The sequence below is a fragment of the Melanerpes formicivorus genome, unplaced genomic scaffold (assembly GCF_026170545.1).
Source record: "Melanerpes formicivorus ecotype bairdi unplaced genomic scaffold, bMelFor1.0.p_v2 SCAF_4, whole genome shotgun sequence".
NCBI lineage: Eukaryota > Metazoa > Chordata > Aves > Piciformes > Picidae > Melanerpes > Melanerpes formicivorus.
Window position 1 is genome coordinate 12,493,291 of NW_027142356.1, and position 23,097 is coordinate 12,516,387.

Genomic DNA, 23,097 nt, shown 5'->3' on the forward strand with positions numbered 1-23,097 from the left:
AACACATAATGTTATAAACTCTGTAAACATTCATTTCTTTAGCGTATTTCACATTATTTACTGTCCTTCCTTTCATAGTGACTTTATGCATAAGTTGGGCAGGAGAAGCCATTCCCAGATATTCAGCAGTACTTCTTCCTCATGCCAAATGTAATCCTGGTAACAAACCTTCTGCAGAAATGTTTTAATCAAGATTAAATGTAACTCTCTCAACTCATGTAAGAGTGAACTCTATGCAAGAGAAACACAACCTTACTCTCTTGTCCTTTGATCCTTTTGCTACTCAAACACTCCTGGAGAAGAATAGATCTCCTTTGAAAGACCATGTGAATCCTTGACATTTACACCCGATTTTACTCATGATATATGTCACTGGTGTTGACTTTTACACAGCATAAGCCACCTTGGGTCACTCTGTAATATCTGGGGTTCTTTAACACCCCTCTGACAGTAGCAAGATCAAATATGACAGTGAAGGCCATGATGCTGAGCACCAGTGTCTTGCTGCTGGCTTCAGCCACAACTAAAACATAAGATTTGGTGGGAGGCATGGGGGGAAGGAAGATCTAAGTCTGAGACCAGTGTTGAGACTCCAGCCTAAAACTACAGGGCTAGATGTGCTTTTGCTGCAACCTTGACATCAAGCGTATTGATTAAAGTCACCTCTCTTCCTTCTCTCCCCAAGCTCTGTTTCACCCACGCCCAGGTCACACAGCACATACCCGCTTCACTCGGAGGCTCCGCCGCTCTGTGGCGTTTCTCACAAAGAGAGATTTCTTGGCTAGTGTCGAGCTGTCGCTGTCACTTCGATTCAGCTGTCAAAATGTACATACCAGACATAAAGCACCTTCACACAGAAATGCACCTGTATTGTCATCACCAGTCAGGAAACCTCAGTGCTGAGGAACACATAGGTCATACTTTCTACAAAGTAAGATTTTTTTTTTTCAGCTAGAAGCAGCCTTTACTCTAAAATCCTATTTCTAAACCAAGACAACCACTGATCCTACTATTCATTCAGTAAGTACACGCTTTAGGAATGCAAGGAGGGTAGTGATGGTTACTAAGCACCGCCGGATCACTGGCTGGGTAGATTTCATTTACCTGGGGCAGGCTTTTAACAAATTTACTATAGAAAGGTAAATCACTGTGGACACGTACCCATCCAACAAGCAGTATTTTTGTGGTGCTGTTATTTGTACAGGTGTGCCTACTCCTTCCTACACCTTTGAGAAGCAATTCCTGCTTTTCAAAACCATGCACCACAGCTCGACAGTAGTTGCTTCTTAATTGCAGCAGTAGTTGCACATACCAGTGCAGACTGATTGTTAGATGCATCAGCATGCATGGGGCTAACCCTCAGAGAACAGAGAAGCATCTGTCAGCAGGATATGTATTTCACCTCTTCAGAAAAGGACAGACAAAAAGAATCACTCTGCTAACATTTCATAACCAGAGCCTTTAGCATGCTATACACAGTTGGAGGTGAGAAATACAACCTCTTGCAATATGAATACACCTCTCAAGAGACAAATCTCTCTTCATCAGAGAGTCACTACTGGGAGCTAACCCCTGGATACACACAGGTGACTATCATCACTGATGTTTTTTAAGCACTTTTAAAGGGAATTTTTCAAAGCATCCTTTAGGCCTCAAAAAACTGTTTGCTGTAACATCATAGGAAGTAGGTGCTTCCTTAAAGCTAGGCCACTTGCTCTAAAAAGAGAGCAGCTGGCAATTGGTATGTATCCAACAGATGTGTTCCCCAAGAAGAGCACAACACAGCAGGCATGAGTAGGCTCATAGTGCAGTGTGGGGACTGGTGAGACCTGCATTTTTCGTCCTTCTCCGTGGACTTGGATGCAGCTACAGGGCACACTTTTGAGCTCCACCTGCAAGTATTTGTGAAACTGCAAAAGATTCAACTGTGTAAACATGTTTTTTTCCCAGGGCACTTTGATTCCAGACACAATGAGAAAGACAGTGATTTATACAAGATGTGTTTATGGCTTCTGGTAGCAGGGACGTAGTAATGTGCAAAGCTACAAAAGCCCAATGCTTTTCCAGGTGCAACAAATTCAGGAGTTTATATTAAATCCATCAGAGCAACTACTGCTATTTCCCATTGCACTTCCTCCACAGGCAGCAAGTTAAGACTAGTATTTTTGCCAATATAACTAGTTTCAAGGGTATAGGAATTAAGGTGAAAGCTAGGTTCTGAATCAGAGCCAGAAATTTATCCAAATTCTGTAGAGGTTGTTATGAAAGTCACCATGCCAGGAGGTGCTAAAAATACATGCACACATAGCACTTCAGGATGTGGTTTAATGGCCATGATGGTTTTAGGCTGAGGGTTAGACTTGATGATCTTAGAGGTCTTTTCCAACCAGAACAATTCTGATTCTGTGATTCTGCAGACTGTACGGAATAGATATTTAAATACATAGATACTGACTATAGATACAATTGTTTTAGGCCAAGGAGAATTTGACAGAGAAGTCATCAACTATAGTGTTTCCAAATGATAAAAGGAACCACCTCTAACTGAACTGAAGAACTGTAGGTGTTTAAAAAAAAAAATCTTCCTTGTATGAGTAACCTTACATCTTTAAACATGATTTTCACAGTTAGACAGCACCAGGGCTGACAAATCATTTCTTTTTTCTATGCTACCCTAGATCTAGAGATTAGAGAACTTTGTTGCCAAAGCCATGTTTAAAAACTCAGCCTACAGGCAGCATTCACACAGCTTTCAAAGATGTAGTTACAGCATAATTTTGGGTGCTCAGGTTTAAAACCACTTGAGATACAAAGTGAGGTTTAAAACCGATTACCGAGCTCGTTCCACGCCACTGCCCTTAAATGATGACATTATTAAAAGACAGTAATGCAATGACAGTTTACAGTGAATTCACCTCCATGTTTTTGCCAATTATTTTGCTAGGTGAAAGCTGCAGTTGCTGACAGGCAGGGAACAGGCCTTCTGCAGACAGTCAGCACAGGCACCTGTGTTACTTCTCTGTAATGTGATGTATTGTTGCCTTAGTAAAGGTGTTTTGCAAGAGTATGCATTGCTGCTGAAAGTCAATTTCTACCCTGCATCAACTTGGAGAAAGAATCTAGGGAAAGTGTAGGCTCTGCCTCTTGCAGGGGAAACTGGCACATGACTCACTGTCATTAATGCATCATTCCCAAGAAGTTAAATGACTCTTTAGTTAATAGCTCTTCATTTCAAGTGTTTTTCCTCTCACCCTGCAGATGTATTGGTTCCGCTCGCCCGGAGAGAAGGTTTGTGAGCGCACTATCATGCTGTTCCTGACAAAGGGACGCTGTCTTGAGCTCCAGCTGGCTCTGTCCTTGGGTCGGACTGTTGTGTTCTCATTAACTGATTCCTCGGTGTTAGTCTCTTTATCAACCTATAAAAAGAAAATTAGTTTATAAGAACTATTATGTCCAGACACATGCCACTACCTAGCTTTTGTGCCTTTGCATTTTACAAGTGTTCTTGTTACCTTGCAGTGGATATGGGAAAAGACCAGCAGCAAAAAGCATATTGCACACCCTCCAAACTCCTAAAATCCTTGTGTGTGGAGGGTCTTTTGAAGGTACTCTCTGCATGCAGTAAAACCAAAGCTTTCACAGAAGGGCCTTTGCTGCAGATGGTCTGATTCAACCACAGTACAAGGAGACTTTTGCCTGGCCATTTGCAGATGTTATCGCTGTGATTATTATTGCACATTTGTATTTATTTTGCTCTGCATCTGTAGAACAGCAATGTTCTGCTACACTAGAGATGAGGCCTGTGTATATCAAAAGGGGCAGCTGGGGAAGCTCTGCTGCCCAGGTTCTTCGAGCCATGCTGTTGTATGTCCTCCAAGGCCCAGCTGCAGGGCTGCTTTATGGCAATCTGCAGAACCACACCAGCTGTGTGAAGACAGGGAAAAGATGCGGCTAGCTGTTGTCCCTTTGGAGCAGTCTGCTGCCTACTGCAGTTGCCCCACAAGGTATCACAGGGAGCTTCAGGTGCTAATATCTGCATTGGTGGCACTGCCTGTGCTTACTTACATGCAGTGATCATCTTGACAGCCGAGCTAGGACAAGCATTGCAGCAGCAAGCACATCTGATGTTATGTGTTTCCATCAGCTTGGGTAATTTAATGAAGTTCGTAGTTTTCAGTGTGCAGGTGATAAATACAATGACCTAAACAGCAAAACTGCAGCTCTGAAAGGATCTGGCATACAAAGATCTATATTCTGCCTGGCTTTATGATCAGGTCTGGTGTGTCTTTCACTCATTGTCCAGGTCCATCCATCCTGAGCTTAACAGAACACTTGTGTGAATGCCTAACCTTCAGATGTTGTCCTTTATGTCTTCCCTTGCCATGGAGGAATTACAGCTTTGATCTATATTTACTTGCTACCCAGCAGACTGTCAGTCCTTTTATACCATGGACTTAGCTCATTTGGCATCTCGCCACATTAATTAGAAGTTAATTACAGTTTGCAGCAAGTCCACTGAGGTTCTGAATTTTGTATCATCACAAACTTGAAGGAACAAGATGTCATCCTTTGCCTCTTTACCTCTGGTGTTTCACAGAACCTATGGGTTTACCATATGCATCAGCATTTTGATGAAGATGCAGAAAGACTTCCTTAAAAATTGATTTCTGTATTTCTGTTGTGTATAAATTTACTACAGATTTGCTAGAAGTTCTTTCAGAAAGGTGAAACATGATTTAAAGCAAGCAGTCAACAAGAACATGGAATTAGAATTTGTTCTGTGCAGTGCACAGGCAGTTCAATAGGACACCATTTGTACACATTTTGGAATTTTCTGTTCATTTCTGTCTCCTCCTCCTCTCTGCTAAGCCAGGTTTTGCATTTCATGCCCAAAAATAAATAGGGAAGAAATAAAGAATTCCCTACACTGGTTTAAAGGCCTTGACCCCTCTTCTGTCTTTTCCCCTGTTTATCAGACGAATCAGGAAAAAAAAGGAAACAATGAAAGAGATGTGCAGCAACGTTTTAAATGTGCACAAGGTGAAGCCACTGAACTGCACTTCTGTTCTGAAGATTCTCCCTATAAAGTGAAGATACATATTTTTAGTTAACCTCTTAGACTCAGAAGCTCTGTCTAGCATGTCTGGTAAATGTCTTCATAGCTCAGGAGTGATCACATTGATTTCATTAAAAGTGCATATTGACAAGTGCTACAGCAAAGGCCACACACTGTAAAGCTCAGATGCAGCAGACTTCTCCATTAACTGCTCAGAAATGGAGCTTCAGACACAATAAGGCACTGTAGGAATGTGTACGTGAAGATACTCACCAGTGTTAGCGTTACAGCAGCTAGCTGGCTTTCATGGGCCTCATTTCTGTTCTCCCTGTCTTTGTCTTCGTTTGTTTCTGGTGCATCAATGAGTAACCCCATGTCATCAGTACAGCTGCCTTCTACTGCCAGCTTAATGCCATCTTCCTCTTCATCCACAATTTCATCAGAGGCTTCTGTGAGCATTTCTAACCTGTAAGAACAGAAATAGCCCAGGCTTACTCTCAAACAGAAAAGTCAACCAGCAAAAGATATCAGAAGGCCTAGGCCTTCACCCATATGTAATATACACATTTTTCTGCCAGGGAAAACAGGACCACCACCATTAAGTTCACATGAAGGCACATTTCATTACATGCTCCAGTAAAACCCAGCAAGCTCTGCAACAGTTGACCTTCCAAGATCAATATGGCAACACTGCACTACATTCAATAGCTGTATGCTGATAGCATTGAAGGCTTTGGCCGCAATAAATTCATTAAGCAAATGAGCAAGTCTCCCCTTCTCCTATAAGAAAGCATGTATTTATTTCTACATTGCAGCTCAAAGAACTACACAGGAACAGAACTCAACACAGCAATAGAGCAAAAAAATCTGTTCCTTGAGAAAGCTCACAACTTCTTCAAAACCAAGACCATTAATGGAAGCACAGACACAGACTTGGGCAAAAACAACTCTCTTAAAATCCTATTAGGTGCTTATAATAGCTAACACAACGAATATTTGCTATGAGACATTCTAGTACACCTCCAGTGCCTTAGACTCCCCACTAGGTGGTTTCACAGGAAGATGTACATGGAATGGAAAAACACCAGTATTAGGAGTTAATAGAGCAGTCAAGAACACCATAAACCTAAAAAGATGATGCATGAATGACCACGTGAGAACAAGACTTTACCCCATTTCCAGTGGTGATGAGGCACTGGAACAGGTTGCACAGAGAAGTTGGGAATGTATCATTGGAAGTGTTCAAGGTCAGGTTAGGTGGGGGTTTTAACAGCTTGATTTAGTGAAACATGTCCCTGCCCATGGTAGTGAGATTGGACTAGATGATCTTTAAAGGTCCTCTTCTGACCCAAATCACCCTATCAGTATATTGATCTCCTCTGAAAGTATAGCCCTTGCAGAGGAGGAACAAGTGGAATGATTCAGAATTCCCAAACACAGAGGGAGAAAAGTGGCTCTACCAGTCATCCTCAGAGCCCCTTTGCTCCTGTTCCTCCTCCTCCTCATCTTCTGCCAGCTCTTGTTCTACTGCTTCCAGCTCAGCAGATGTCCTCTCCAGCAAAGCTGACAGAGTATCCTGCTCACATGGAAAGGAAGATGAAACCAGAATTGAGTGACACATAACACAGGGTAAAAAACAACAACTTTCACATGGCACTGCTGCTCCAATGCCAGCAAAAATGTGACTCCAATCACCAGTGTAAGGGGTTTGAATTGTCAATCTGTAGCACATTAACTGATTGATTTTATACAAAATGAATCTCCATCCAAAAAAAACAACCAACCAAACCAATAGTACAATCTCATATGCTCCTGTCATTCCTTAATCTCTCATCTCTCTTTCCCTCTCATAAATAATACAAAAAATTTGTTCTTAAAAGTTATGGGTTTTTCATAGTTCTCTCAAGGAGATATTACAGCAGAAAAAGTGATTTACTAGAAGACACAATGGCTTTAAGTATGCAAATCCCAATAATTAAAAAATAGCAATTTTTAATAACTGCATATAAAAATCAATGCTAAACTTGAGGAAACTCTTCAATAACATCCTTTTTCAAATAAAACACAGCTGAAGTGTTTCAAATTAGAGGGCAATTTTGCATCCCACGAAGAAACATCAGCCCTATCTACACTTGCTAACAAGTTTGAAAGCACACACAGGACCCACTAACACACAAAGTCACTAGAGACAGGTGCAAGACGACAGGTCTTGGACCTTCAAGGGAGGACAATTCACACACTCACAGTGCAACAGTGCTGCTTTAGAGCTATTGCACTTACACACAGGCCAACACTCTGCTCACCAAGTCCAGTGAGTGCAATGACTGCTTGCTTAACACAAACATGGATTCTTCATTTTGTTCCTTGGGGTTTTTGCCAAGACTTTGCTTGCAAGGTAACAGGTTGTACCACAGAGTACAAGTCTCATCAGAAAATGATAAATCTGCCAGACTGATCTGAGTCCCAGCCTGCACAAAATAAGAAAGGGGAAGAATATCGATCAAATTGGTTTTATTTCTTGCAGAAGACTTGAAATTAATCAGGCAGCAGAAATTTGATGTGAATCTTAATTCCCTTTTTAACTGTACAATTTTTCTATTTCCCTTATAGTTAAAATAAACAAATAGAAGTACATAGAAAGATCCTTCAGACTGCCTGTTCTGCCATCTTTTATTTCAGCCTTAGGAATTTCTCCCTACGTGCACACACACAACTGTGATGCACATATCTGATTTCTACAGCATTCAATAATGAGAAACTGTCAATGAATCTGGCAGCATCAGCTCACAGAGCAGCAAGTTTTAGTCAATTTGTCACTTGTTTCACCACAAAACCCATCACTACGGCAAGTAATAACAGATGACCTTGTTTGCTCTAACCAGTGAAGAAGCAGATGAAAAGACAGTAAAAAGGATTAATAAACCCTTTCATCTGTACAAGCACTGACATCCACTGAGTTGACATTCTGGGAAAACTTAGGGAGTACTCATGTAAAATCCTCTGTTCTTTGGCAAAGCAAATCATCTTCACAGCTACTGGGCTGCACACATAGCTCTGGCTAAGAGCGGTCATCTTGCCCAGGGCTCTCTCTGCTGGGGGTGGTATTCTCAACTCTTTCTTCTGATCTTGTGATTAACCCTCATGTCTTTGTTGTGGGGTTGTTTTCTTGTTGGTGGGGTTTCTTTTCTTCACCTTCCTATCCGGCATTCTGTTCCAGCTTTGTTCTGCTGCCCTTCTCTTACCTGAAGGGAAATCTCTTACACACTGAATTCCCCAGGAATTAACTTCTGCATTTTTCAAAGTGAGAGGCTGCTCCCCATAGTCAGAGCCCCACCATATTCCAGCACTTCTCCAGCCTGTTGTAGCTAAACTATGTGCTACTAACTCAGTTTAGTTTTTCACCATGAGTCTCTCTTGTGTATCAGGCCATTGCAAAAGCAAATGGAAAGCAAATGAAGCATCACTAAGTAGGTAATGACCACAATCAACAAGTATTTTTTAAAGTGCCAGTTTCCAATAGGCTGATCTGTTAGTGCCTCCTCACCTTTTGCTTATTTCTACTCATCATAATGCCTAAAAAGGTTCATATCATATAACCTACAACAATGTGCAACAATGTAATTCAGTTTGTGCTTTGTGACACTTTGTGACAATGAGAGTTTGCTCTTTTTTTTCCTTTCTTTTTTCTCGTACTGTGGCTCTTACTCAGTTTTTGCTTTAAGATCTAGTGTTAGGGTAATTTTACAATGCAGTTTGGGGGGGGGGGTATGTATAAAACTGCAAAGGTGGAATATCAACTTATAGTTAAAGGGTTATGGTCATGCACTGTTAAGAATTATCAAAATATCACCTAAATCTTTGATGCAGGATTGGATTCTGCATCAAGAATTTCAGAGAAAGGTAGTTCTTTAAGTATTATAGCAACAAACAAGTTATACTTCAGAATTGGTCTCTGAGCACTGTGGAATTTTAGCAGCTTTGACGATCAAAGAGTGGGAGTCATAAACAAATGCATGCCAAAACCGAAACTGCATACCAAGCATTCTTCCCAACGACTTCTACTGACAGCACAAACATCCACTCTCAGCGTCTTCTGCAACAGTGTTACTTGGGAAATGGCTACTCTGAATATCTCCTTGAATACCATGGTTTCCATGGCAGGATGGACTCTTGTGCGGAACAGACAGCTGGTATCAAGTGAGGAGGGAAGCACTGCCACTCGAATGTACCTGCCAGAAACAAAACAGCATCTTTACCTGTATTTAAATTAGCGCTTACTGGTGGCAGGGGGGGACAGAAACTGGACTCATCCAACTAAAGCATGCATGGCAAGGAAACAAAACATCAACAAACCAGTTGGAATGGACCAGAGGTGAAAAACTGGAGTGAGAAATTCCTCCTGCCCCTTGCAGAAGCATTTCCCAAAAATGAATGTCTGTGCCTGGTAAGGTAGTAGCAAGAGAGGTACCTCGTTCTGTCTCTATCCAAACTTACCCTCTAGGTTTAATATTGTGAACACCAAGTATTGCATCACAGATGGGAGGAAACACAATCTTAATTAACAAAACAAAAAATCAGATGGATGTAAAAATTAAACTGTTAGTATGATGTAAGTAGCACCAAACCCAATGAGGTCTCTTAATCTTTTAAAGAAACACACAAAAGAAAACTTCCAAAAAACCTAGAAAACTAATGAAAAGGTGTGTGTGGAGGGGGGAGTACCTAGGACCATAGCTGCTCAAGATCAATTCATAATATACCAAGTGAAACTTAGAAGAATGTATCTTGCAAGACTAAATTTAAGCACAAGAAATCACTTGAAATTGTTACACAGCTGCATTCCTTTTACGTAACAAATCTGAATGGCTATTAAGTGGATAAAGGCAATATAAGCTAACTTGCAGGTCACACTTTAGTAGTGGCTTGACAGAGTAAAGATGTTATCAATGCAATTTGTACATGTTATTTACCTTCTTACACACACAAATGAGCAGAGTAATCATTTCTTTGCCAATGCATTTCTGGTATTTGCTTAAAACATAATTGACATTCACTGTATAATAGAATGCAATGAAGCTAGCTAAAGAAGAAAAAGTGGGCCAAGGAAAATTATTATGGAAAAAAAACCTGTTTTCCCAAAATATATAGTACTACTGCTATATTTTCTGCTAATGGCTTTGCACATACTGTTATTATCATTAAAAGCTTAGTTTACATTAATTAAACCAAAAGAAATTAGGTCTGTGAGGAATTTGGTGGTGGTGTTTGAATTTGGGCACAGCCTTCATTCCCCAGTTAAGCTAAGCTCCTTGAGACAGAGTAAGATCTAAGTTGTTTGGTTCACATTTATAGCCTAGAGAGCAGGTATCCCACATTTTGACAAACCAGTCCCAAAGTTAAGTGGAAGTATAATGTACATCCAGTAATGCTGCTGCTGTATTCATGTAAAAGTAGCTGAATAATTTGCATGGTTACTAAAAGCAACCACTTTAATAAATTAAGCAATTAGGAAACATTTAGAAAAAATAGGAACAGAACATGAAGTATTTTAAAGCTATGTTTAAAAGGTGGTTCATTGGAGTTTTCTTTTAATAATTGTTAGCCAGTGTACTGGCATCAGGCCAGACTGAGGGCTGAAGAGAGAAGTAAAAATTGCTCATTGGCTTTGTTTTACAAAAGTACTTACTTTCATTTTCATTCAAAAGGTTAAGTAGTCAACCAATGCTTCAGATTCTGCTGGGATAAACCTATTATATCTCAACTGACAAAAAAATTATTCTGACACAGATAGTAATTATTCAGTTAGGCTCTACCTACTCTAAAATGACCAGCTTTTACAATGTGAAAACAGGCACCAGTAAGACCTCATGTCAGCTCTGTTCTTCTGTGTGTACAGGTTCAATAAAGCATTCATCTATCCAATTAGATGTCATAGAAAACACAGTTATAACCCTGCATCATTTTCCAGACCCCATTTTTATCCTTGTACATATCTTTACAATTACACATATATATACACACTATGGAAGTGACAGGGGAAAAAAATAATGTTATTTTCAAGTTCCTTCCTTTGCTCTGTCCTTTCTTCCTCCTTGTTTTGTGTAGCTTTACTTTCATTACATCCTTTCAGCTGCAGGTATGGACTTCTGCAGCAGCGACGCTTGATCACTAACTACAAATTCAATTGTACTTCAATTCCAACTATGACCTAACTATCTTACTAAACATTTGTTGACACTTCTTTTCTCTCAGCTCTATCTAATCACGTTTCTATAGTTTTTCTGTCTTGTTGTGTTAAATGCTAGTGGAGCAGCAGGGGGAAGGTGGAATTCAGAGAAGGAAGGATGGTAGGAGACAAGCATGTTATTAAAACCAAACAAATCCAGAAAAATCCAGCAAGCAGAGAGGCCTGTGTGCCTATTCATTCTTTCCATGTTCAGTGGCTTCCTATTGATCCAAGGTGATGGGGAACAGAGGGAAGGGAACCAACAAGAAAACAGTTTTCCCAGGATTGATTATGTTCTGTGTTAATCTGATTAATCTTCCCGACAGTTTAAGATAGCTTTCTAGCCTGTAAAAGAGCTCAGTGAAGTGCAGGTATCCCCAAGGAGCCAAGGCAAGCTGTACTTATTTGTATGGATGAGTGTTTCAGATTAGAATCTTAGTATTAACATTTCCTTATTCAGGTTTTTCTGTACGTTTCCTACCTACCATTTCCACTGTAATTACTTTTAGACCTTTCCTGTTGGTCCAACTCAACACAACTAATTCTTAACAGACCTCCAAGCTCCAGTTGTTACAGGTGGCATATTTCAATGTAGCTGTCCTTGGTCACTTGCAATTATTAAATCATCCCTTTAAAAGCTCACTTGACAGACATTATTTAGTATTATTGTCCATTAAAATGCTACATAAATGAAAAAAAGACAGCACTGTGAGCTTAAAGAACAGCGATGTATCAAAAAAATGTTTTTATAACTACATGTCGTGCTCTGAGCTAAAACAACTAATTCATTTCAGCAATTTCACTTTTTGGCTGTTTACAGAATAGCTGCTCTGCACTTGCAAAGGTACAGAATGTTTGAAAACACTAAACAGAAGCATCATTAAAAAAGCAACCAAACAGCCAACAACTTTTTGTTCCACTTCAGTGGAACGTGCCAATTTCCTGAAAAATTCTTTTTTCTTGCAGCATTGCTGGAACATGTAATAGCTAAGTACTGCTACAGTTTGCAAAGTTTATACATATTTTAGTGCTGTTAAGCAACAAATCACTCCATTCCTTTGGAGACTTTGTGCAAGTTATTATTATACTCTCATATTTCAACACTACTGCTCAGTGACTGTTTGACTTACACTTTAGAGCCAAGGGGGACAGAGAATGCTGGAAGATTTCTGAGCTGTGCTATGATTATCACAAAACTTGAACTGCTGTGGTCATATCTGTTAAAGAAAGGAGAACACAAGTGAAGCTTACTATTTGCATTTATGTATGAACAGTAACATTTCCTTTGCTAGTCGCTTACCTGAGTCCTACTTGTACCTGGGCAGCCCCTAGAGTCATTGCATCATCTTCACTATATACAAGGTCCTCAGATTCATTTGGTCTAGGGCAAACAGGCAAATACTTACATTTAGGAAAAGTATAGTTAGCTTTCAGCAACAATTAAGGTATGTGCACACAGAACATGGATACATTCTCCTAAATAGGCTAATTTAATTAAAGCATGGACTGCAAATAAGAATTTCAGACCTACACAGTAGCAGTACTGATTTTAGAGACAGTCACTGCTTGGACAGTTTGACAACTCCTCTGATGAGTCAGAAAGGCTTCAGGCTGATTGCTGGCAGACTAACAGGCAAGAGGAAAACTCATGACATTTTCCTACACATTCTTAGTATTTCTTTATCACTCCAAACATAATGTTGTAAATTAAAATTTGCAATAGGTGTCAGACCACAAGAGAACTGGATATGAAATACTGCTTTGGAGAATATTTGAGAAGCAGGAGCTCTGTAAAATAAAGAGATTTCTGGGCAAACAAGAAGCATATTTCCTCAATTCTCAGAAACATTCAAGGAACCAAATTCTTGCACCTGAAGACTGGGTGTTGAACAGAATTACACAGAATCCATATGGCATAATAATTTCCAGTCATTTTCTGGAAGATTGGAGTGAGGATGTGGTATTAATATGTTTCATTGATTTTTAAAACTAGACTGTTGGGAATCAATAAACAAGATCAAGGTGGAAAATGTTAAGATAGGAAATGTGGAGAACGACACAGACATTCCAAAGACATGACAGCACTATTTTAAGACTCCTTTTAAAGGTTTCCTTTTTACTATTAATTTCCTGGCTAATGGCTCATTTGATAAAGTGTATTTATTTCCTTCCATGCCTTAAATTACTCCATACAAAGGATTGATCTATACAGCAGAAATCACTGAACTCTAAGACATTCCATGCACAGTGCTCATAAAGGCACTTCTACTAAACATAAGCAACTCTCACAGAGGCACTCATTACCTCTTCACTACTTCCTATTCAGTAATAATGAAGAGTATCCACACCTGGAGCCCTCATGGAATAACTGGAGTCTGTAAATCTTAGCTTGCACAAATGGCAGTAGTTTCCTTCTGAATACAGGCTTAGGGGATGCAGCTCTCGCCTGTCCTTTTTCCTGAGTAATGACAGGTAGGTGACAGGGATTGTTCTGTATTCCACCTATCCCATCACTCACAGCACTGGAGAGAGAACAGCTAAGGACTTGCTCCACAGAACATCTGCAGCTTTTGGTCCAACATCTGTTCATTTCTACCCACTGGACTTACAACTAAAGCAGACTAAGTTTTGATTACAGTGGATCAGAATCAAAACAAAATAGAAAGACAAGAATGGTAATTGAACCAAAAATACACAGTTGCAGCCACTCAGGCAAGTGAAGGCTGAGTTTTTAATAGATGAGCATTTATTTCAGCCTAAGATGTTGCATTATGTCTAACTGAAGACATGGAGCAAACTAATACCATGAGAATCAGAGTTGAGGGTGAAATATGGATCCATGACCTAAAGTGAGATTGAACGGGCAGGAGGCGATTTCTTCAGGAGAAATCCCTTTTGTATTCACACTGTTTCCTTTGGTCTCATCTATTTTATTACCTTTTAATTTATGAAACACTTGACAAGTAATTTTATCAGAGGCCAGCAAAAGCCATTTATGATACTGTAATGCACCTTTACTTGTCCTAATAGAAAAGCATTTAGCCTAGTATCTGAAGACAGGAATCTACGTATTTGCAACCGTTTTGCTAAAATATCTTTCTGAATATTCAAACAGAAAAAAAAAATTTCTTAATGTCAACAACTTGCCAGAATGGAGGTGTGAAAAATAAAGATTTTATTTTCTCTCACAGTTTACAACAGTCTTCTGTTATGCAGTCTAAAGTTCATTGTTCTCACTACCAGAAAACAGGTAATACAACACGAACTCACATGAAGAATCCTGTAAAAGTTATCTCGTCAAAAAAAACAACAATAGCAAATAGATTTTTTTTTGTATCACGTTCACCACAGTGAAGCATCAAGGTTAAACCCTAACCTGGATTGTTTTTATGCCAACGTTATAACTAGGGATTTTCTTATCTTTCCTATATCCTCCTCTTTGCAAAAAAAGAGTCAAGCAAAATAATATGCAACTTTAAGATTGCATCTAAATAAAACAAGCACTAACAAGTTGAGTGAACATAGCAACATGGAAGAACCTGTACAGCTTAAACCCAGCTTTTTAGAAACAATTCTAGCAAGAAAAAAAACTCCACAATTAGAAAGTATCACATTAATGCTGTTCAACCAAGTTATACAAATTGACTATCTTAAAAAAAGATACCTCACCAAACTTCGTCGTTTGGCAAATATGCCTTCCTTTCAATATGAAAGTCTGCAAGTTTTAGTAAAAAGGCAAGACCAATGAACTACTTATAAAATCCCAGCATCACTGCTTATAAACAGATTTAAGTTTTTGGTGGTGGGGGAAAGATCTGCATTATTTCTCAAACATACTGTTTCACAGAAGCTTCATATACACCACTGTCTCCAGCTACAGACTCATCAGACACAGCAGCAGATACACAAGCTTTCTTCTCCTGAAGCAGGTGACTAGCTGTTCTTCTTGACAAGTCAACATCTACAAAAAGAAAGCTAAAATTAGTCCAAGAGATGAATAGTCAGAAAGAGAGAAGCACATAGCTTAGGATGTTGTCAAGTTGAAAGCAGTGACCCTTAACTGAGTATCACAGAGTAGCTTTGTTCCACATCATTAAACATTCTGAGACTCTACTGCTGTTATCACATTTTCGGGCTGAGGATAGAAACCAAACTGATGAACTTGAAAATGTACAACTATTATTCCTTTCCAGAGATGCAGGCTCCTGTCATCACCTGTATCTGTTAAGCTAGTTATTATCCTTCATTATCTTCATTATTAACCCTCATTATCCTAATCTTTAAACCTGTATTTGCCATGTTCCCATTCTGCACTGTAGTAACACTTCAGCTACACACAAAGTGCTTGCCTACTGTTTATTAAATATTCAGAAGTCAGACAGCCACCCTCTCCCCAGTGATATAACTGCTAGAAAATCCCCTCTGGTTTACTATCATCAAAAACTTTTTATGCTACAGACTCTTTTCTATCAACTACTACTTAGCTTTAATCTCAGCTCACATTCATATGCTTGTGTCATGCGGTGAAGCAGCAGCATTCACGGAAAGCCATGTTCTGCAGCATAACGAGTTGAGGCCTAGCAGTACTTTTATCTGCCAAGGGGTGAGGATATTGGTATGCATTATCATCCTCATCTGAATCATGACTTTACATCTTGTTAAGATGTTTAAAATGTAAGGCTTCAGATTAGATGATTGATTGCTGCATTTGTGCTTTTATTTATGGCAATAAGAATGCTTTTTCCTTGATGATGAAGTGCTCTTTCCCTTCCCCCCAACCCTGTGAGGGGTGAAGGTGATGACATGATTTATTGATTACCCTTAGGAATTTCCACAGCAGCCTGAACTGACTTTGACAATGACAGAGACTGACTGTGGAAGAACTACATGATATTCCAGCTTGGTTTCTGACAGCAGGCACATGTGCAGAGGAGCAAATATCTGTATGGTTCACCTGTATAGAAAAGTCAGGGACAGAGCAGCAGGCAAGTGCTGCATCTAAAGAGTCAATGCTGATTATGACATGAAAATACTAGCTCTGCTGTCTTCAGGTATGTTTGCTGACCTCCAAGTTTAGATTCAGCAGTACTCGTATTTGTAGTCTTGCAGAACTTCAGTGGGTGGGCTTAAAGTGTGCCTCTGTCTGAGTTTGTTCAAAACCTTCCCATTTAGCATTGCACTAGTTACCCAAGTGACATTTGAGTAGAAGCACTGAACCAACCCCAGGTCAATGTTTCACCACTAATGTACTGGAGCTCTCACCATGAGACCCATTTTACTTTGAAAACTAGAGATACTGACACAATTTGTGACCCAACTTTTCAAAACTTGAGTGCTTGGTTTGGCAGTCTCAATACAGACTCTAAGGTGTTTCTATCATATGTATGACCCTACATGAGGAAATACCAGTATGAAGAATCACAATAGGAACTTATATTTTAAATTCACAACTACCTATAGACTTAAAAGAGACCCCAACACTACCCAGGATAACAAGTCCTCAAAAAGGCTCCAGAAGCTTAGACAACCACATGATGCCTTTGAAAATAACAAACTAAGCAGTAAATAATAAAAAATAATTCTGACTCTTCACAGCCCTGTGTATTCCCAAATTCTAAACCAGCTCAAATTCAGAACAGGTGAGTTGCAGCCAGATTGCAAAACCAGACAGACCAAAACTCGTTGTTAATTTGGAAAGTATATGCTGCTGAAATGTGGGCAAGAAAATGAATTAAGTTTCCCTGCTTTCATAATATGGCTCTAAAGCAAAGTAACTACTGTGTTTCACTATACTGGAAAGACAAAGGACAAGATGACCCCCTCTGTCCTAAATCCTCTTCCATGTTTTCCCACTTGGCGTTTCACAGGCTCAGACCATTAGGACATCAGTTAATTTCTTTTTTCATTCTACACAGTTGAACAGAGGGGGCACTCCCAGCTTGTACTATGGATACCATACATTTCTCCTGTCATCACATCGCTCTGATCAATACTGAAATGACTACAGTACTCCAGTAAGCTATTCTAATTAACACATTACACAAATTCTTTCATACACACACACATATGTATACAAACAAAGCACACTTCTCAAAAAACATGGCTGTATCAATATGTCCAGGTACCAGCAAAAAACCCCTCTCAAATACCAGACAGAAGGGTTCAAACCTGGCAACAAATCTGGAGGACAATGCACTCTCTAGAGCTAGGCTGTATTCATTCTGAGACACTCCAACTCCTTAGTAAGCCACCTCACTGTCAAGTGAGGCCCAGAATATGGAGCTGAGAATGCTAGGTGCTGATCAGCACCTCAGGAAATCAGGCTCTCTCAATTCTTCCTTGGGAAAACAGAACCACAGCATAACAAACACACGAATGGTGTGCAACGTAACTTAGAAACAATGACACAGAATGACACTAGAAAGTCAATAAATGTGCAGAGAAAGCACAATATACTGTCAACCCTAACAAAAGGCAGCAAAGTCAGTGCCAGCTGGGATTTTTGAAGTCCTGACTGACAAAAGCTTTGACAAAACAACCAAGTATGTTGCATGGCTTTTACTGCAGTCTAAAAGTGGAATTCACTACACCTAATTCATCCATCTCAAAGTTACATTTAACTAGTTACCAAAGATATCTCGATAACTCAAAGGATCATTCATCCCATCTCTACTAAAGGGAAGTCTGTTTCAGAATGACATGACTCATCCTTTCAGAAGTTACCCACAGACTGCACAGGAAGCCCAGACTCGCTTAGGTGCTCTCTTTTAACTGAGATAAAAAGCTAAAAGCTATGAAATGCAGAGTCTCACTAACTTACATGGCATGTGGTCACTTGTCTTTCTCAATTCACATTAAAAAAACTGAACTGCAGATCTTTCCTGACAGCAGGTTCACATAACTAGATATGCACACACTCCTTACAATTGTAACTTCAAGTCCAGAAATCTTTTACTGAGGGTGTCAGTCTGTAACTTTCTCTTCAGTGAGAAAAACTATCAAGTTACCAAAACCCAGCAGAGGGTGTTTTCACTCTATCCCCATACATCCTGATAATACCTAGGAACACCATACATCCTCCATGTCTTCAAGATCCATCTTCAGGTTTTTCTATTCTTTGTTTTCCTTCATGACAGCCTGCTGGGGTTGTTTAGCCTGGAGAAGAGGAGGCTCAGGGGAGACCTTATTGCTCTCTACAGCTTCCTGAAAGGAGGTTGTAGACAGATGGGGGTTGGTCTCTTCTCCCAGGCAACCAGCAACAGAACAAGAAGACACAATCTCAAGCTGTGCCAGGGGAAGTTTAGGCTCGAGGTGAGGAGAAAGTTCTTCACAGAAAGAGTAATTGGCCCATGGAATGGGCTGCCCTGGAGGTGTTCAAAAAAAGGATTGGATGTGGCACTTGAAGCCATGGTTTAGTTGTGATGAGGTGTTACGTATTAGGTAATAGGTTGGACTTGATGATCTCTGTGCTCTTTTCCAACCTGGCTGATTCTGTGATTCTGTAATACATGAACATTCCTTCTGAGACAGCTACTGAAATAAGTAGGTGGAATCAGGGCGATCACATCTCTCTGCAACCAACACTAGAAATTACGTAAGGTTCCTTGAAATGAGTGACTGCCCCTGGCAAATGTGTGCTGATCACAGTACTCTTCAGTTACATGAGGTATTTCCCCATTCATGAGCCAGCTGTTAGTTCAAAAATTTCATGTTACATATAACATTTGACATTAGATTCTTTAATACCTGAACTTCCTTCATGCAGAGAAGGCAGAGGCTGCCTAATGCCTTCATTAAGATCTTTAGCATCTGTAGGAATCCGAGATCCTGCTCTGGCTTCAGAGTCCAATAATATTTGGTTCTCACAGAGACTAATGCCTGCAAAATCCCCTGAAAGGTCACAGTCTTCAAAGTCTGTAGCGAGGTGATGCAGAGGGGAATTTTGAGCTGACACAGAAAGGGCAGCTTCTAAAACCAAAGGGGAGCCTGGGGGGGACAAGGAGGACAGTGAAGATCTGGATGACAGTGAAGTCACAGATTTGGGAGGTTCAGACAATTTGGGATGGTCTGCAGCTGAAGGAGAGTCACTGTAACCCAGTCTCCCCTGGGAACCAACCACTTCATTTTCATGAATAGTAGTGATTGGTCCTGAAGGAATGTAACCACTTTTTTCTTGCAATATGAAGTCAAGCTTGTACTGATAATCCAAATCTGTTACTTGATCGCCTTGATTATAGTAGAGATCCATAGAGCTGAGCGAGTTTAGTGACCCTCTGCTCGACGTGTTCAGAGACCCCCGGCTGGATGCCAGAGATCCCAAACTGCTCCCTGAAGACACAGATAAGGTACTAGCTGAGAGGCTGCAAAGAAAGCACAGACACACAAACTGGCATTACTAAACTAAAACAGCACAAAATGGTAGGAGGAGAGGAAAGATTGAGCTGCACTACAACAATTTACAAATGTATGCTGCTTGGGGCATTATTATGCTTTTTAAGCATCCATACTTGGCTGAGGTGGCTGTGCACAACTTGCACACTATCAGGACAACTTACCACAGCTTACTGTCTGCTGACAGAGCCCCTTCTGGAGAAGGTTTCTGATTTGAAAAACTGGTCTAGCAGCTGCTATATTCCCTTTAAAGGAAATTGTGGGGGCAGTGTGACAGGAAAGGAGGTTATGGCAGCAGAAGAGTGCTGCCACCACAACAATTTACACTGCCTGCCCTCTGTCCAAGTGCCTGGGAAAGGTGGCAGCTAGAAACAGAAAACTTCCAGCAGAACTGCTTCACATCTGTAAGACAACACACACTACATGCATAGCAAATCCAACTACATAAGCATGATAAAGGCTATAACATACAATGTTTGCCTGCTAATAATAGAAGACAAGGAGCACTGCCAGGCCAGAGAACCTGAGTGTCACTGCCTTGGCTCAGAAGGACTACACTGGGGAAGAAAGGAAAATCAGAAAAAAGCAATTTGAGGCAGCTCCTTGTAAACACTTACAAGATGTTTACTGAACAATAACAGAGCTATCAACTTGAAAAATTTTGAACTGGGCTAGAAAATTGCTCTTAGCAGAACAGAGAATCCCCAAAGTCCAAACAAACGTGAGCACAAAATACTTTAAAGAATGATTTAAAAGACTTTCTCTAACTAATCATCAGTCAAGATGCAATTCCTGAGACGTGGCCATGATGTTTCAACTAGCTAAGCCTAGATTTCAGGAATAGGAAGGTATGGCTTATTGTGAGAGGACCTTTACAGAATGCTTACAAAACATTATTTGTCTTAAAGTCCCAACTGTGACGTCCAAAAACACAGGTAAAACTTTATTGCAGTGTCCAACTAGTGTATCCCAGGGGGATCTGTAAGAAAATTCAGTATTTTCTAAATATAATGGACACGTGGTTTGGTGGCCCAAGGTTAACAGAAACGAGAGAAACTCTTCCCTAGGACCAGTTACACGTCATTAAATATTAGAATTCCCATCAGAGCAATGAGTTGGAGTTCACAGCTGCTGTAGCATATTTCTTTTTTGTTACTACTATGAATTTCATAAATCCACAGTCAGATTTTGAATGAACAGCTGCAAGAAAAAAAAATCCTACAGAAGATACATTTCTATCTACAGAAAGCTCAGTCAGTGTTGAAGAATAAAACCAGAATCAACTGGTTGAGACATCCAGGTCCACTGGTTTGTTGCTGAAAACAGATTTCACATTACACAATACAGTCTTACCTCCTAAGTTGTGAATGTAAATAAGTAGTTAACTTGGTAGTTTCTTCAAGTTTCTGTACCAACTCCTTTCTTTTCTCCTCCAATTTCAATCTGGAAAGCAAGGTACACATAAGTACTGGAAAGCATTACAAAGTAATTTAGAGGCTAAAATATTTTGTACCTGAAACAGAAACAAAGTGAAGATCCCTCCTGTTTTCATCTAGTTGCCAACTACCCCAATACAAGAGACTGCTAGCTCTCAGTCTAAAACCCTAAGCAGTAAGCAGAGTGACTTCACCTGCTTCACTAAGCACTGTACTAGGCCTGCTGAGAGCATGAACACACAGAATGTTGGTCCATTCATGCTGTACCAAGGGGAACATGTGCCCACTAAAAGAGTAACAGATCAGTACTGGGAAAATAGCTGAAACTTCAGGAAAAAATTATCTGCACTAATAGAGTTTTTAAAAGCCATGCTGTAGACTGGCTCCTCACTTAGTATCATTTCGGGGGGGAAAAACAACAAAAAAAAACAACCAACCAAACACAAAAGAACACTGACGTCGGTACTAGTTCTGATAATGCAAGAACTTGAGGTAGTACCACAGGAAGCCTAAAATTAAAGCTCTTCTTTTATTTCAGTCTTCATACAGAGAACAAAGCACAGTAAATTGAAGCAGCATTTAAGCACAAGGTTCTGAGATATGGGACCATATTTAGGAGTTCTTGGTAAAGATTTCTACATCCCAACACCTTAGTCACGAGCTCAGAGCTGCACAGCATCGTAATGCTCATTATCATGCTATGAAAAAAGCAGGATTTCCTGCCTTCTGCACCATTATCCATCACAGCTCTAAACCTACAAATAGTGGACCTCTCCCATTCCTTTTGGCTGGCTCCTAGCAAAAAAAGATTGATTATGTTAAAAACGCTTTTTTCCCTTTTATAATTCCCTTTTAATACTCTATTTACAACACAACAAAATTGCTTTCCCTCAGTGGATTCAGCTAAAATCCTCCTGTCGTCGTGAATCAGTCTCAAATTCTCAAGCTACTAATCTGAGAAACAAGAAACTACATCCCCTCCTTAACAACAACAAAAAATAAAATGAAAAAAATAAAATGATGCTTGTGTTCAGAAGCCATTCCTTTGGCCTTTCTGGCATCTCAAGGTTGCCTAAATTAAAATTCAAATGCAGGAAACAGTTCAAACAACAAAACCCCAAAATCAACCATTGCTTTCTTATGCAAACTGAATGAAATACTCAGGCGTTCCCAGAATTCACTCTCTTTCAGTGTCAGATACCAGTAAAAAGACATTAAGTCCTCAATTCAGCAAAGCATGAAAAGCACTTGCTTACACCCATGCTTATTCAGGGAGCAAAACTGGGTTATGCGAAGGTGAATAAGTTACCCTGAGGTCAGCCAGGGTGTGAACTTCCACTCCAGTGCCTACATTGCATGTGCTCTTACACCACAGTAACACGTTCATCTGCCAATACCTGCTAAGACTGTTAAAAGCATACACGGTATTCCATTCTTTGCTCACCAAAATGTACTCTGGTTTCCAAACCACAAATTATGCTCACCTATGGTATCAGAAACTCCTTCCTATCATTTCACTGTTAGCAATGCCTTCTGTCATCTTTTACAGCTTAACCTGTGCTGCTTTTCCCAAGCAAGAGTGCTCTTCACTAGCTCTTTTCGTGGCTTTTCAATAGTGGCCTATCAGTTTATCTTCAAGGAACAGGCACAAGAATTGCTGCATGTATGCAACCACTAAAGGGAAAAGGCTGCAACAACAACAAAAAGCTTAAGACCCTCTCTGAATGGAGCCTATAGATGCCTGTACTTGGTTCCACTGAATTTGTGCTACCAAACTAAAAGGTTTGCTTGTTGGTGTGGTTTTGGCATGGGCCTCTCAGTCTCTCATTTCTGCACCCCTTCTGTCTAAATTAACCTATTATTAATTGAATGAGTGACTTGAGTCACTCAGTTTCTCAACAGTGAGAAATCTTTCTCCAGTTTTGATCTTAAATTATAACATTGCTGAGTGGGCTACCCAATCCTAAAAATGCACATTAAAAAGTTAT

The 23,097-nt window shown here is 40.0% G+C and overlaps 1 protein-coding gene across 1 annotated transcript in view; it reads right to left on the reverse strand.

Annotated features, from left to right (window-relative positions):
- WWC2 (WW and C2 domain containing 2) overlaps positions 1-23,097 on the reverse strand; it is a 94,575-nt gene that overhangs the window by 9,618 nt on the left and 61,860 nt on the right. The window contains exons 10-20 of the mRNA XM_068137019.1: positions 21,027-21,116; positions 19,029-19,642; positions 15,120-15,243; positions 12,583-12,663; positions 12,413-12,499; positions 9,093-9,285; positions 7,360-7,524; positions 6,517-6,632; positions 5,330-5,522; positions 3,252-3,416; positions 723-815 (exon numbers count right to left, since the gene is read on the reverse strand). Of these exons, the coding sequence (XP_067993120.1) occupies positions 723-815; positions 3,252-3,416; positions 5,330-5,522; positions 6,517-6,632; positions 7,360-7,524; positions 9,093-9,285; positions 12,413-12,499; positions 12,583-12,663; positions 15,120-15,243; positions 19,029-19,642; positions 21,027-21,116 (1,921 nt within the window). The remainder of the gene's footprint in view (positions 1-722; positions 816-3,251; positions 3,417-5,329; positions 5,523-6,516; positions 6,633-7,359; positions 7,525-9,092; positions 9,286-12,412; positions 12,500-12,582; positions 12,664-15,119; positions 15,244-19,028; positions 19,643-21,026; positions 21,117-23,097) is intronic.